The sequence below is a fragment of the Ambystoma mexicanum genome, chromosome 14 (genome assembly GCF_040938575.1).
Source record: "Ambystoma mexicanum isolate Mex_15411 chromosome 14, UKY_AmexF1_1, whole genome shotgun sequence".
In the NCBI taxonomy this organism is placed as follows: Eukaryota; Metazoa; Chordata; class Amphibia; order Caudata; family Ambystomatidae; genus Ambystoma; species Ambystoma mexicanum.
The window spans coordinates 168,451,628-168,468,408 of record NC_090940.1 but is presented as its reverse complement, the minus strand read 5'-3'; the positions used below and the strand labels follow the sequence as shown (position 1 = coordinate 168,468,408).

General features: G+C 44.8%; 1 protein-coding gene across 2 annotated transcripts in view; it reads left to right on the top strand.

Annotated features, from left to right (window-relative positions):
• The first annotated feature begins 456 nt into the window (after nucleotides 1-456).
• Nucleotides 457-16,781, top strand: part of VPS39 (VPS39 subunit of HOPS complex) — a 682,603-nt gene continuing 666,278 nt past the window's right edge. For both annotated transcript variants that reach the window (XM_069638818.1, XM_069638817.1), the window contains exon 1: nucleotides 457-667. In XM_069638818.1, coding sequence (XP_069494919.1) covers nucleotides 595-667 — 73 coding nt within the window. In that variant the 5' untranslated portion in view covers nucleotides 457-594. The remainder of the gene's footprint in view (nucleotides 668-16,781) is intronic.

Sequence of the window (16,781 nt, the reverse complement as noted above, 5' to 3'; positions counted from 1 at the left end):
ATGCTGCCCCCAGCCACCCAACAATTAGTGTATGACTAGTTTTGTTTAGTGTTATGAAACATTGACTGTTTAGTTTACTGTACGTCCTCCTTTGCTTATTTTAAAATATAATACGTTTGAAAACAAAACTTTTTATGAAACCGCAATTTTAAAATGACCAAAATCGTTACTAATAAATGTACATTAATGTCGCGGTGAAGCCTGTTCCGACCATAATGAATGCAGCGATTCCATAGATACATGTCGCGAGCCTTGACGTCTTCGGTGTCTCCTTTCTGCCATTATGTATCGTACTACCACCACATTTGTAGTTCATGCTTTTATTTTAAATGTGAGGGTCTTTATTGCTTCTTTTGTGTCCATGAGGTAAATGCATAGTCCCTCGGCTGTTTCCATAGCGCAGCTGTTTGTTTTGACATCCTGAACGACAAGTCCCTTTTCAGTGTTTATGGCCTGTTGGTTTTTGTGATAGTGACTCTTATGATCGCTTTTCTGGCCTCGGGAGGGCGGAATCGGCAAAAGGAGGAAGCAGCTGATCTCTGAGGCAGTCTTTCTTGGTCCCCTTCCCTGCTGAACTCTCAGTCCTACACCAACATGCACGATGCCTTCGACCCCGTGCCTATCCTGGAGAAACTGCCGTTGCAGATAGAATGTATGGCCGCTTGGGGTAAGGATGGGTGTCTGCAACCTGTGAAAGGGCATTCGGGGCAATAATGATAAGGGGTGAGGTCGCCATCCATGGATAATGGGGCTTAGAGACGGAAAGTGTGGCGAAACCTGGGTAGGCTGAAGCTGAGTTTACGCAGGGGGATTTAAAGACGGCGGGTGACCCCCCCCAGTAAGGTGGAACCGTAGCTTGTGTGTGATGGCATCGGGGACAAGGCAGAATAACTTGAGGTTACTTTGGTGTAATAGCATTAACATACCAATGCTCTATGCACATATTCCGAATAGGGGGGGTAGTGTAGCATTCCAAAGAAGCAGTAGCAATTAAGAGAAGGGAGACGGTGTGTATTTAAACACTACTTGGTTATACATTTATAGTGGTTAGAATATGTACATAGGTAGAGGGGTCAGCCAGGTGCTTTGTACATTCAGCATCAGAGAGCTAATGGGCTCTCAGTTTGGGAGTGCCTGAAATATCCTGGTTTGCGAGCCAATCTATTTGTGCCACCTGCATGCGTTATACCAATTAAAGGCAATATTACATTCCACCGACCTGATCAATGCACATTAGCACTACGGGCCCGAGAGGCTCCCATCTTAACCCAAATGCCTTTACGCACTCGACCCAGATCAGCTATAAACAGCCCTGCACACAGTACCCAGGTACTTCCCAAATGCGTGCACCAACGGAGCAGGAAAGCTCTCTTGTGTTTACCCACACTCCCACCTAACCTATCCCCTCTTTCCAGTTCTCCAGTATTGCTGGAGACTATGCAAATGTGAGAGAGGTGCTCAGTGTAAAGCCCTGCAACATTACGCATATCTGCCTTTCATCAATCACGAGATCTGTGTATATCCAGTCCACACAATTCATATCCTGTATTTATTTCTTGACCCCATTGTTCTGTTTCAGGAGAACTGGGAACAATTACGTTCCTTGTTTCCGCTTCTTTTCCATGCCTTCTTACTCACATGGTCCTTATTCAGCGATGGTTTTGGCTGCATGGTCATTTGGATCCTGGAAGCCTAAGTTGAAGTCACCTAACAGTACTATTTGAGATGTAGGTTTAGTTTTGTCTGAGAGTAAGGCAATGATATCCTCCTCGAAGGACCCAATGGGACCCGGTGGTCTGTAGATTAGGTGAAGAGTTAACAAACTGTTTTTAGAGGTGGCTAACTTAACTGTTAGAAGTTCGCAGGATTTGAGAGTGGGTGTAGTTGTTACTCTGAGTGCAAGGCTAGTCTTGGCAATGAAGGCAACTCCTCTTCCTTTTAATTAGTTCTCTATCGGCTCTTACAATAGTGTAGGAGTTCGGAATGGCCAAGAGGAGTGATGAACCTGCAGTAGCATGCAGCAATGTCACTGAGATAGCTAGGAAGTCTAGATCACCCTTGTTAATAATGTCTGCTATATCTGTGGCATGCGCATGATGGATCTAGCATTGATTAAGGCAGCCTTAATATGAGTGTTTGTATCTTGGGATATGGTGGTGAAGACTTTATTTATATTCTTATTAGGATTTATGATCTGAGAAGAGTTGGCGGTAGGAGACGGTGATTGCGTTACTGGGGTATGTTTAAGGGCGGTTTTCTTAAGACGAGGTGGTAAGCAAACTTTCTCTTCGGGGTAAGGCAGCTGGCATTGTAAGTTTGGATTTATAGCTGGGTCTTGGTGATAAGGATTCTCTGGATAGTCTTGAGCCTAGTCTGTTGTTTCTATGGTCGCCATGGCAGTGCTGATTCGCAGTTGGTTTGCTAGCGAATAGTTTAATCCACTGGCTAGGAGTAGAAATACCAGTTGAAATAGTTTTATTGGATTGGCGAGTAGGAGGGCTACTACAGCAGAGTTCAAGGCTTGGGAGGAATAAGGTTGGTTTGATCTGTAGTTTATGATGGTTAGGTTTTAAGGGTGGGAGACATTTTGTTGGTTTAATTGATGTAAATAAGCAAGAATTCATATTCTGAACGGGTTGTATATCCTCAGGCTGACTACACCTAATCTCTGCAGTGTAGAAGAGGCTTAAAATTAGTAGAGATCAATGAGTAGCCGAGAGGGCTTCGCAGTATACATGCTATGTTGTAATCTGGTGAACCTCTATTGGTTTACCATTAAGAAAGTTAGACAAATTCTAACATGTATCTGCTTGGGAAAGTCGTACATCTGGGAGGAGGAGATGCCGCTGGGTGGCTAATAAATGGCAGGCTAGTGAGATGTGGTTAAGTATGCAAAGTTAGAAAACATGCATGCAGACGGCCAGCCGATCTATTGGCATCAGATCGCTGAAACAGGCTCAAGTAATATTGTCTTATGCACGACCACTTATTTCACAGTACAGTTACACAGGGGGGCATGCGTGTGAGAGCAAGGGGTGTTACTGGGGCCGCTCAAAGCGATCATTACAAAGTAGCAGTAGTCAAAGCGATATAGGGCAATAAAAGTGACATCATTGTGGGGCAGCACTGGAGATGCAATAAGGCGCTACAAGGCAACAGTAGTGAGATTGTTACAGATCAGCACTGATTACATCAATGCAGGGCAGCAAACGTAAAAACATTGCAGGGCAGCAGTAGAGAAGCAATAAGCCACTACAGGGCAACAGTAGTGAGATTGTTACAGGACAGCACTAATTACATCAATATAGGGCAGCAAACGTAAAATCATTGCAGGCTGGCACTAGAGCGGCCATATAGGTATGATGATAATGCGAAGAGATAAGTGCTGTGTGGGCTAGAAGGGCATGTTGTTCGGATGGAGGGTGGCATCAGCTTCCCTGTCCAAGCCACCCAAGCCTGGAACGCTCTCCCCATACATTTACGTACTGATCAGCCTTTCCAAAGCTTTAGATTCAATACAAAAAAATGGCTATATATGAATGATACCCCTCTGCGGAATATCTAGAGTAGCGGACTGTGCCTCTCTGTCCCTGCCTGAATATGCACTTGTCCTATGACAACTTTTATTGAGCAACTACTGTTATGTGACTTGCTCTTGTTTTTTTTTGTTTTAGTTTTTAAACTTTTTTCTGTTCAAACTGTATTGAGATTCGCTTCAGTGTACCTTTCCTGCCTGTAGGTAACAAACTGTGATTCCAAGATGTCTTGTAATGTGCCCAGATACCCTAGGGTGTGGAGCGCTTAATAAATAAATAAAACAAACAAACAAACAAACACAGGTAATTTCTCTACCTCTCGGTTGCCTGTTCCTCATCCCAGTACATGTTGGAAATGGGGAGGGGGAAAACGGGACCATACAGAAATTGATATTTATAGGCTGAATAATCATAGGATGATTTAAAGAGGGGAATCCCCTGGCCCTGTTGTATACAACTGGGGATTACCCTTTTGTTGGGTTACTTCCTACCCCTGGAACGCTTTCATGAAAGTACTGGTCTTGACAACATACCCTATGGTCTGAAATGGGGGAAGGTAAATCGGTGTTGAGGTCCAAGCCATGCTTTTGACTCATCTGACCCTCCTCCCTGACTGCTTCTTTTCTGGTTCCGCCTCTCTCCTGGATCAGGGACCGTGGGACCTGTATATCCCCTTGAAGGCTTCAGAGACTTCTTCCTCCCTGCATATCGTCACCTTAGGGTTCCTGCATCTCAAATGGGCTTTTCCCATGGGCACAACCTCAGACTCTCTTACCCAGGTGATCCTCACTCGCTCGTCCACCCCGAGGGATGCGATCCAAGAGCGATGGTCCTCCCCTGGCCACCTTTTAATAGAGGACTCTTGGGTCTACATGGGAGACTACCCTCAGGTTTCTCCCACTAACCACCCTGTATTGTGGTACACTTATACAGGCAGTGTTGCCACTCAGTTGATAGCCATGACAGACTATGTATATAAGTAATTTGCTATATATATATGTAAGGAAAATATTGCAAGAGTTATAAATTAAGTATTGTTAACTCGCATTAAGGGGGCTACTCTTGGTTTGACTCTGCAGGAATGTTGGCTTGGAACATCACAAAGATTTTAACTAGGTATTTGCCTAAATGACAGGAGGAAATTAAAAGATAAGCTGGGTGTATCTAGCAAGACTGCGAACAGGCATGACAAGTTTGTTGGTGCTGTATGTCTAGGTTAAAAATATCTTTCTGCCAGATCTCTAAGCAATAATATTTGCGGTCTTTTTATGAAACTGGCTTCTGCTTTACATTTTACTTGTAATATTGTTGAGTGATAGAACCTGGAAGTCAAAGAAACCCAATCGTAAGCTCTTGTTTCTAGATCACATTTTTTTTGCTGGTTTGTAAAAAAAAAAAAAAATAATAATTAAAGTCCACATTTAAGAAAGCAGCTGCTGTAAAAGTGAAACCATGTAGCAGTTCATTAAGAACTTGACACTTTTACAAAAGAGGCTTTGCTTTATCAGCCTCAGAAATGTACTCCATCATAGCCAGATGAATTTAACCTTGTATAAAAACATTGTCAAGCTAGGGATGTCCTGGTAAACATTTTGCAGTCGTATAACAGCCTGCTGGCAAAGTGATGGTATACCGTGGTTATTGAGTATTTATTTACACTTCTCCTTCAGGTAGCAACATCGCACATACCTACCAAGTCAGAGACCCCCCCAAAGTGCATGTTTATTCACTACTAGCAAAAAGTACCCGTACTTCGGTCAGGTTCGTTAGCAAGACATGATAACCCTCCTCAATTGGTGATCAGTGACCCTTTAGGGCGCTTATCGCTTGATTTGCTTTGCACTCTGAAGCAAACTGCATAGAGAATGGGCACTTGTGATTGGCTGACATACCCCAGAGCAGATGTGGGGCTTCGCTCGGGCCTATAACTATGGGCCCGGGGGCATTACCTGAGTTGGTATTGCCACTGCCGCTCGTGTCATATTGTGGCAATAAGACCCGAGATGGCGGGCCAATACCGCCCCAGGTAATGCCCCCGGGGCCGTAGTTACAGTGCTGAGCATAGCGAGGGCCTTAACAAAGCCCTGCGGGCATTACCGTGGGCGGTATTGGCCCGCCGCCGAGGGTCTTATAGCCATTAGTACCCCGGCCCATTAGACCAGGGTACTAATGGCATTTTCTTCTGTTTTTGCTGCGTTTTGAAACCGAAAAAAAAAGTGAAAAAAAAAAAAATGCCCACCTTGAAAGGGAAAACATAGTCCGTTTTCCCTGTCCGGACGCGCTGGGAACAGAAGTGTTTCCAGCGTGTTCGCTCCCAAGAAAAGAAGAAAAAAAATGTGAGTGGGGTTGGGAGGGCGGGGAGGGGATAGTTTGCGGGGGAGTGGGGTAGATGGGGAAAAAAAAACCGTACCCGAGTCCCCAGCGGGTGATGAAGGCAGCCTCCAGCCGTGGGGAGGCTCTGAGCGGGGATTGCCCCATTTCGAGCCTCCTCATTAGCTAAAGGGCTGCCACTCCCCTTGCCGGGAACAGAGTACCCGGCACGCGCGGGATGCACTAACGTACACGGGAATACTGTGTGGTATGGCTCGGAAAAGAGACAATCCCCACGGCTTGGGCTAATTGTGACATTCAACTGATCGGTAATAAGAACATGACATCACAAAGTAATCCCTTCTTACACTTCATTGTGACGTCACAATGCCTCCTAGTTGTAACGCCTCGTGCTTGTGGCAGCAGCAAGAATTTCAGCGGTCACTGCAGCACTTAATTAAAGCCATCAAAAGCATTTTAAATTCTTTGCTTGCAGAGTAGTTTTTAGTAACACATTGAGGTTGGTAATTGACAAGAACTGTTTATGGTAGAATGTGCACTGTTGAAGTTGTGTGAGCAAGAATCTGCATGTTATTACTTATTTTAAAGCACAGAATTACGGGTTTTTTCAATACATTTAATTAAACTGCTTAAAAAAAGATTTTCAGCACATAAGGAGCTGCATGTTTTTGCTTTAAAAAAAATCAATCTATATTGATTATATGGATCACAAATGGGAGATCTTACATTAGATTAAGCTAGAGATGAGGTATTAAAGGGAATAAGTGTGTAGCCATGTATGCCTCCTATGATGCATGAAAAGGATATTGGCTTTGTTCCTCCATTTGGCCACAAAACTCCTCAATGATTTGTAATATCCTTCTTATGTATAGTGATAGCGGGTACATTATCCAAAATATAAAGTGAATGAAGGTCATTCATTGTAAGAACTGCCTTCACGTTTTAAATACTGGTACACTGTTATTTCTAAGAAGGCTGCTTCAGGTTTTACGCACAAGTATTATGATGAAAGGCTTTGTGCATAGGTAATGCATTCATGTCTCTGGTAAACCTTAGGTACTTATGACTAGACTGGCCACCTGATTTTAATACACAGCTTCGCTCCAACTGACGTGTCCTGAAAAGATTAATTCCAAGCTGTCGCCCAAGTATCTCGGAGCGGGACGTGCACCAGCATTAACTCATGTTTTATTCTAATTGTGGTCGGCGGGGCAAGCCAACAGGTTCCAGCATATACATTAACAACCCTACTTCATACAGGATTTTTACAATCTTTTTATGTAAATGGTTTTATGTAATTAGTTGATGTATGATAACCTCCCATGTAATGTTTTACATTTTTTATGTATCAGAATGAATTGAAAAAAAGAACTTGAATTTGACATGTCATGCACTCCTGCTGTATACACAAAAGTGATGCGTGGAAGGGTTTGAATGAATCTGGACCACTGGCATTGCTATGGGCAACATGCCACACCAATGTTTTGTAGCCCGTCAAAAGTACTGCCACCATTGGTAGCAGCCCAGTCCGAACTGGTATGCCAGGTCCCCTCTGCATGGAAACTCAAGCAACCCCGAACATGCTGTGCCAGGTTATTCACTCCTCTCTTCCTCATGTTCTGTTCCATTTCTGCCAGTTTGACGTATTTTGCCTCTTGTTCACTCCTTTACCGCAAACCCATGTCTACTATCTTTTATCTGTTTTATTACATAACCCTCTCCATGTTCCACACTCTGCTGTCTTCAGAGTATACAGTCCCTCACTTTGTTTTCGACTCTTGACAGGATTGCTATGTTTCAAAATTGCACTTGTGCCCTTGTGTTTTATCTTAGCATGATCTCTGTATATATCCAATCATGCTTTTTTCTCCTGCTTTCTATGGCTCATCCTTATCCTATGTCTTTTGTGTTCTCCTGACACTGTTGTGTTATCTGTGATATCTGGTAACTATTGTGGAATAGTCACAAGTATTCTCTGCTACCTCTCATCACTTGAAACGGTGACACGCACGGCATAGTATTGGGTGTCAGTCTGTGAGCAGCTACCACTTTCAAAGCTGTACATTTCACATCTGTATGTGAGCATCTGTAAACTGAGACTGGCTTTGAATAATCTGTTCGCCCTTTTCCGCTGCATGTTGGATTTCGGTGCTCTGCGTTAAATCTCTGAGAAATCTTGCAATTTATTTGACATTGATTGGACCTCCTATTCTGGGGAAACCTTCCATTCTGAATATCTCTTTGAACTCTAAAATCTCTGTCCTGGTGGATGTCTGACACCAAATATACATTCTTCTATTTGGATAAGTAATCCACCAACACCCACCATCCAGTATCTGCCGTCGCGGTCCATCTGCTCCAAGTGGCGTATAAAATCTAACCTATTCTACGAAAGAAAGTGAGTTGAGATTGTACGATGAAGTCCTTTTGGTGCAGGATTTTCTTGGGTTCCTCTACGCCAATGATACTGGCCGCGTTGAGATTTTTAAGGTATGTGGGTCCTGAGGGCCACCATTAGTTGATCGTCCAGAGGTTTGAAGAGTAATGTAACCCCATAAAGGGAGATATTGTCAAGAATTAGTTTTGAAAGGTTTGACAAATGTATATTTTTTAGGGTATTATTTTACACAGGACTTAATGGAATGCTTGCTAATTGATCGTAGTCCCTAGATTTTAATATTGATATGAGTGATTTTAGTTGGAGGTAAAATATTTATGAAGTGTTAAGATGCTGAATTAGCTACCAAGGTATATCTTTTTTTTATTTGCGATTGTAATTAACTATTGTTATTTGTATGTGCTGTTAATGTGAAAGTTTTATTTTCAACCAGAAAACCTAAAATACAATTTTTATTTATTTTAAAACGAACCTTCTTGTTCTATGGGTTCTTCATGCTTTCAACACTTTGCAAAAGCTGTTTCCTGATGTCCAGGCCTCTCGAATGGCATTCACTTTATGCAGCCTCAGGTTTGTCTACTGCATCATTGTCTATTGGAGTCCACCAGTAAGCTTCTCCCACTCAGTTTTTTTGAGCAGACTCGCTCTTAAATGCCATTCCTGAACTTTCGAGGTTCTAGTTCACCTCCTACAATTTGGAGGTATAGCTTTGCCACCTCCTGAATATCACTTCCTCTGTCACAGAACTCTCGGGTGCTACACCATGACCTTACTGTTGTAAGGCAGGTCTCTTCTGGATATCCTTATGCCTTTTTGCAATATGACAGTCTCCACTGCGTCATCATGTTACAGAGCTGCTAATACACGTTTGTCTTCTAAGGTGATGGCTGGGGTAGTGGTGGGCGGGGCTAACTATTTGCTTGTCTACCCTTTCGGCAGATGCTCTAAACCTTGATTTAGAACCAATGTTGCTGCTTGCTTAACAGGGAATGGAGCAAACCCATTTCTCCACAATCCATGTTACCTAAAACATTTGTATTAGGTCAAAATTAATTGCTATTATTTTTTTACTATGTTTGCTGCATAACATAAAAAGAAATGTAAGTCCATTTCTATTTTACAGAATAAACGTAGGTCAAAAGATAACAGTTTGCACTGTGGCATAAAATGTTGTAAACACGTTTATTTACACATAGGGCCTGATTACATCTGCCGGTCTGGAAATAAGGGTGCTGCTAGCAACGTACGCCTGTATCTGTGTTATTCTCCATGTAGTCACCCCCATCATGCATCTTCTTTACTCCTGCAGTCGGTAGGTGATTGCCCCCCCCCCCCTGATCCGGCACTGAATTAGCACCTTTAACACAAGTTTAAGCAAAAAAGCTCATTTTCAATAACTTAATAAATACGACCCTCATCCCATCTTTCCCCACGACTAAAAAGGCTCAATCAATAAAGTGACGAAAGGGATTACACTAATCAAAATGACATCTTAAATATCTCCTATATGATCACAAAATAGAATCAATTAGTTGCAATCATGCACCATTTTCCATCTTTGGATCCAAGCATGGTATACACATTTAGCCAGACCAAGTACGTGCTCATCATTATTAGTAGATTTTCAAGCTCTCATTGCGTCCAAAATATTATGACTAATTCTAAAACTATTGGCTTGAAATATGATTTACTCAAGTTGCCATACAAAGGACAGATCAGAAAAAGTGAGTCTCTGTTTCTCTGAGATCAGTACAATTGAGACAGCAATCAGTTGGGGCTTTATCCCAGAGTAAAGTGCAAGTGCTCAAAGGTAAAATGCCACATCTAAACTTAAAGGAAAGGGTCCATAGCCGGTTTCTGTTTTATATCTCCAGTAAATATTGACTGTTGTCATCAACATGCTTTTATCAATATTTTGTTCAAGCTCTTTTACCTCAAATTCTGTTTTGTAGAGCTTTTGTAGTGTTAGGATTTATAGACTTATAGAGATTAACAGTTTGTATACCCAAGTTAAGTGATGAGCTCTTTCACATGTTTCACCCAGGGTAGACTTCTAACCCCTTCTTAATTGATTACATTTCTCAGTGTGTCACGATACTTATCGAGCATAGGGGCACACCAGAGTGGGACCCAGTACAGTAAGGGTTTAAGTGCTTTTTCCTAGCCGATATACCTGAGTCCTAATACTTTTTGTGTTTCAGTGTCCCCATAATTCAGAGCCATATAATGCAGCCACACATGCCTGTAGTTTGTATAATGTTAGAGGTGGCCTCATTGCACCATTACCATGTTCTCTGGCATAACTAGCGATAGCGTCAGTAGAGTCCAACTTCACGTGTCCATAAACCATAGGCCCAGATAATTAAAAGTTTTTATTTGTTCAATGTATGACGCATTATTCAAATTTTTTCACAGGTATTTTAAATTATATGGATTTTGTCTTAGCTTGATTTGTTACAAGACCATTATTCTTACAATATGTAGTCAATAACCTTAGATGCTCCCTTACTCTTGACAAGGTCATAGAAAGCACTACTGCATCATCTGCAAACGAAGACATTTATCGGACCCTAACATAAGTGCACCTGTAAGTTGCAGGTGAAAGGAGGGACTCTATGGTGCCATTTATGTAAAGATTGAATAGTGTTGGCGTCAGGACATAACCCTGGTGCACACCTTTTTCTACTTTAAAGGAATTGGTTATTCAACCGTCCAATCTCCACCATACAACATATTTATTGCAAGAATAAAGTGACTTAAGTGCATGGAACAGAGGGGTCTGAATCCCCAGAAATTGTAATCCCTCCCTTAATTTGCATCTCAGGATTTTATCAAAATCCTTAAACATATTTCTGAATTAAAAGATTCAGTCTCCATGCCTGATTGACAGTGCTTTGGCCAGAACGGAACCCAGCTTGTAGATGACTCATTAAATCATTCTCATTGATCCAGGTTTGTAAATGTTCCACCAATACTGTAGCATATATTTTTACCAGTACTGTCCAGCAGCGATATTGGTCTGTGATTTAGTGGATTGCTCTGATCCCCTTTCTTATGAATTGTTCCAATCTCAGCCTTCCTCCATTAATCTTGTATGCATTGTATTTTGACAACACTATTAAATAGTTGAACCAGAATTGATGCCCCTACCCTCGGCTCAACCTTTAAACAGATCAAATATGGGAGTTTCTAGTGGTCTGGCGTGTTACCTTTCTTGTAGCGCTAGATGCACTTCCTCTGTCGTAAAGGACAGTACTTCGTTCTGGATCTCATAATATGGAAACCTGGTTGACTGGGTTCTATTCAGATAGTCACAGTCCTCCTTTATACAAATATTCATACATCTTTGTATCATAAATCTTCTGAAATGTTACAGTACTGTGTTTATAATATTTTCACAATTGACATATGCGATCTATTGTCAACATTTAGAAGCATCTTTTTCCTGGGTAGTACTTGTGTCACCCATTTATCACTAGCAAATCTTTTTTCTAGCAATGATATTTTTAGTATTCCTCCTAGCTAGGCGAACTTTATTATTATTTTTTTTATAACTGTTATTTGAGTTTAAACAACAAAACATAAACGTAGGCATTCATCAGAAAAGAAAATATGGCAGTATTGACCATGGCAGTAAACAAAGTCCTAGGGGTGTCTTGCGTACCCCTGAGAGTCAGAAACCGGGTGATAGTTCTGGCAACGTGACATGTCCCTGGGTGAGGAGAGGAAAGAGGAAGGGGGGAGTGAAGGGGGGGGCGGGTGAGTGGGGTGGGGGGTAGGGTGTGGAGCGTAGGGGGGAAGGGAGGGGTATCTCTCAGTTGACGTCTAGCCATTTTCCCCATATCTTGTCAAATTTCTGGGGGCAGCCCCGCATGTTATGGATGCGGCGTTCCATAGATGCGCACCTGCTCAGTTCATTGATCCAGTGGTTCAAGCATATAGAGTCTGCTGAGCCCCAGGTTGCAGCGGTCAGTCGTTTCCCTGCGTCCATTGCCACCGCTAGGAATGATTTTTTATCTTTGGTGAGGTTGACCCCCTCCCCCCCCCTCCAGATTCCCAAGAGTATCATTTTGGGGTCCTTCAGAATTGCTGCCCCTAGTATATTGGACACTATATTGATACATTCCTCCCAGAAGGTTTGTAGCACCTCGCAGTCCCATATCATGTGAAAAAAGGTACCCGTCTCTCGTTTGCATCAGAGACCTGTCACATCTCCGGTCCCCCCCCCCCTCTCCACCCCCATCTGGCGAGGGCTGTGCGAGGATAGTAGGAGTGGTGGAGTATTCTGAGTTGTATCAGTCTAAGTTTGGCTTCGATACCCATCTCTCGAGGGAACATCAGTGCGTCCGCCCAGTCTTCCGGTCTAGGTCGCCTAGATCCCTTTCCCACCTCTCCTTCAGTTTAGTGAGTTCTTTGGTTCCGAAAGAGTTGAGGGCTTGGTAAAGCATAGATGTGACTTTAAACGGGATGCTTTGCGGAAGCGTGTTGGTCTCTAGAGGGGAGCAGGTGGGTATGGTGGATATGTCTGGGAACTGGGTGTGTATGGCGTGAGCCAGTTGTGTGTGTCGGAACCGGTCCATCGGTGTCAGACCAAATCTGTCGTGAAGAGTATTGAATTCTAGTATGTGTCCCTCTCTGATCACGTGTGCAAGTGTGGTTATCCCACGCTTTTCCCAGTTTTCGAAACAGCCCATTCTCTGTATTTCTGGGAGGTGTATGTTGTACCATATGGGTTGGCCTAGTGTTGGTTTTGCTCCCCAGCCAATATGTTTATGCGCTTCCCTACAGACCTGGCGGATATGGAGTGACATTCTTGGCATTTTCGAGGTTCGGTTACTGGTGGCGTATAGGGCTTGAAGGGTTGATACGGGGGCATGGCTTCGGTTTCAATGCGGATATGTGGTAATGTGGTGTCGGCATGTAGCCATTCGTTTACCACCCCCGTCTGTGTTGCTAAATAGTACGTGCGTATACATGGTAATCCAATGCCTCCCTCCCATACAGAGCGTTGGAGTGTAGTAAGAGCGATTCTGGGTTGTTTCCCGCCCCAGAGCAGTGTACGTATGCCCCTGTCTATACATGCAAAGGTTTTGTGGGGGATGGGGAGTGGGGCATTTTGTAAAACATATAGGAGTCTGGGGAGTCTCATCATTTTAAACCGAGCTGCCCTGCCCATTTGTGATAGGGGGAGCATTTGCCAGTGGGAGACATAAATCTGTCTAGTACAGGTTGCAGGTTAAGATGGAGGTATCTGTCTAGGGTCGGGCCGATGCGTATGCCTAGGTATGTGAATTCTTGAATGGAGATGTGGTAGGGGCAAGTCTCGGGGGGGGGGGGGGGGGGGGGGGGAATTGCCGTGTCGCCACCCTGGATCGGCAACATTTTGGTATTCCTTGAGGGTGTGGGACACCGTCGGGCATGAGGTGAGAGGGTTGCTAAGGTATATAAGGAGATCGTCTGCGTAGAGCGAGATCCGATCTTCTGCTCCTCCTGGCCAGGGTAATCGGACCAGTTTTTATCCGATCAGAGTTTAATTGCTAGTGGCTCAATAGCTAGCAAGAATCGGAGGTGAGAAAAGGGGCAGCTGGTCCCGCTGCCCAGTGAAAACAGTCTAGAAGTCCTGCCATTTACCTTTACGGTTGCCCTGGGGTTGCGTATAGTAGTCTAACCCAGGAGATAAAGTCTCGCCCAAAGTTCATCCGCGCCATGATGTCCCAAAAGGCCTCCCACCCCACTGAGTCGAATGCTTTCTCAAAGTCGACCGCCAAGAGGGCCAGCGGGCACGGTATCTCCGGGGCCCTGTCAAGGGCAAGTTGGACTCTATGTAGGTTCATGCGGGTGGACTTATTGGGCATAAATCCGCATTGATTTGGATGAACAAGGGACTCGATTACCTTGAGCAGTCTATTTGATAGTACCTTGGCGAGGACTTTGGCCTCCCCATTGATCAGCCATATGGGGCGGTAGGAGTCGCAGTCTTCCAGAGGCTTCCCGGCTTTGGGTATGACCACTATGCACGCTCTTCTGAGGTCCAAGGGGAGTGCGCCTTGTTCTTTACTTCGAAGAAACATGCGATGCATGTGTCCAGGTAGTGCAGTGCCGAGGTATTTCCAGGTCTCCATTGGGAAACCATTGGGGCCCGGGGTCTTTCCGGTTTGGAGCTGTGCAAGCGCCTCTTGCACTTCATTTTCAGTGATATCAGCATCTAGGAGGTCTGCTTGTTGTGCTGAGTCTCGGGATCTCGATCTGGTCAAGAAATTTAGAGGGAGCGGATGTGGGGTTCCTTACGGGTGGGGCGTAGAGTTTTTCATAAAAGGTGGCGAATGCTTACGCTATGTCGGAGTCTGCAGTTAGTAGTTCCCCCTCAGGTGATCGGATAGTCCGTACGTGCCCTTTTGTTTGTTTGCGTCTTTCCAGCCAGACTAGTGTTTTATTTGCTGTGTTCCCTTTCTCGTAGATTTGGCTTCGAACAAGTCGGTGGGCTGTTTGTGCGTTATCCAGGGCTATGTTGCTAAGGGCTTTGTGAGCCGTTATCAGGGCCTCTTTTGTGGTTTGGGTTCCTTGCGTGAGGAATTGTTCCTCACATTCAGATACTCGTTTTTTGGCGTCCACAATCTTTTGGGTGTGTCGTTTGCGATGGGCTGACACTGCCGAGATGGCTCCCCCACGGAGGACTGTTTTTATACGCTTCCCATATCAAGATTGGACATTCTACTGAGCCTTCATTTTTTTCAAAGTATTCTGTGCTCTTTTTTTTCCTAGTTCTTAGGCAATTTCGGGAAGCCTCGGGTGGTAAATATTCAGGTGCCAGGTGATGTCTGGGCGGTGGCGAGCATTCCTCATGGTTATAAGGAGCGGGGAGTGATCCGAGATTCCTCTTGCCAGAAACTCAGCAGATATGAGCCTGTGGGACATGCTGTGGGGGATGACGGTATAGTCAATTCTCGAATGTTTTGTGTGCACTGGAGAAGAACGAGAATGCGGCATCAGTGTCATGTAGTGATCGCCAGGTGTCAGACATTCCCAGTGTCTCGGCAAAAGTGTATAGAGCGGACGGGGTATGTTGGGTTCCGGCTCTTCTGTGAGATCTATCAGCGGTGACCTCCATCACTTCATTGAAGTACCCCTCGCCCCCGAGGGCCCACAGGTCCGCCTCTTCTTCTAACAGTATGTTCTGTAGTTCGCCAAGGAGTTCCTTCGTGAGTGTGGGGGGAGCGTATGCCGCAATTAGGCCCCATTGTTCTCCCCAGATGTCAGCGACTAGCACTACAAATCGGCCACGGGGGTCGGTCCGCACTTTCTTGACCTGCAGGGGCACCCGTTTGTGGATGAGTATCATCGTACCCCTGGCTCCTTTCGTGAACCCCGTTTGGTACGTATGTGGGTAGTTGGACCTTTTGAAGAAGCCGTTGCCAGTTCCAATCAAGTGTGTTTCGGTGAGGAGGGCTATATCTGGTGAGTGTCGATTAAGGTATTGGAGCACCAGCCGACATTTTATGGAAGAACCAAGGCCATTGACGTTCCAGGTCAATGGGGACTGTTTATCGGTGCTTGTCCTGGATGCATGAGTCTCGTTTTGAGGCATCTAATAGGATCTCTTGTCTTGGTAGTCTCTTGGTCCGTGTGTTGCGAGTTCTCGGTCTTTGTTTAGTGTTTCCCGTATCTGGGTCTATCGTTGCCATTGGGTATGCGGTATAGGCCTGGAGTAGTCGATTGTATCTCACAGGGGAATGTCTGAAGGTTGCCCTGTAGCTGTATGCCTGGCAGCTGGGTGTTGTGGGGGTCTCGGACCCAACAGGTGGAGTGTTTGTGTTTCCTGTGTCAGAAGGTCTGTATATCCTGCCATCTTGTTCTCTGGTTCTGGTTGCCAACACCCGTAGAACTACCCCCCCCCCCCCAACTGGAAGCACCTGTCGCCCAAACATTGAACTTAAACCATAAAACTTCTTCAGAAATCGTTGGTGTTACGAAGTACTTGCTTCGTCTGTTCGTGAGACTTGCTGTCTTTCATCGGCAGCCGTAGGGTCTTTGTCCTCTGGAGTCGTAAGCCGTGTTTCACTGTTTGTATCTCTGCCGTACGCCATCATCCTTTCTCCGCGCCCATTTCGCCTTCCCGTGGGGGTCTAGGCGAGTTGTGGTCCGGCTTGTCACGTTGCAGTGGTGAGTGATCCACCCTGGTCTTTTGAGCGAGGGTCCTCCTTGGGGAACGTTGCTGTCCCGGTTCATTCAGGATTTGTGTCTCCAGCCAATCCCAGGCTTCTTTTGGTGAGTTGAACAGATGGGTGATGCTATTGTGGTCTACCTTCAGGAGTGCTGGGAAGAAGAGTGCGTATTTTATCGATAGCGAGTGTAGCTTTTTTTTGAGCGAGTCGAAAGACTGTCTGGCCTTTTGGACCTCCCTAGTTTAAACAGGGGGGGAAAAAACCAACTCGATGGCCATTGTAGGTGATTGGTCCGGTAGCTCGGGCCATCTGGAGGATGGCATCTCTGTCGCGAAAGTTCATCAACACTGGGCC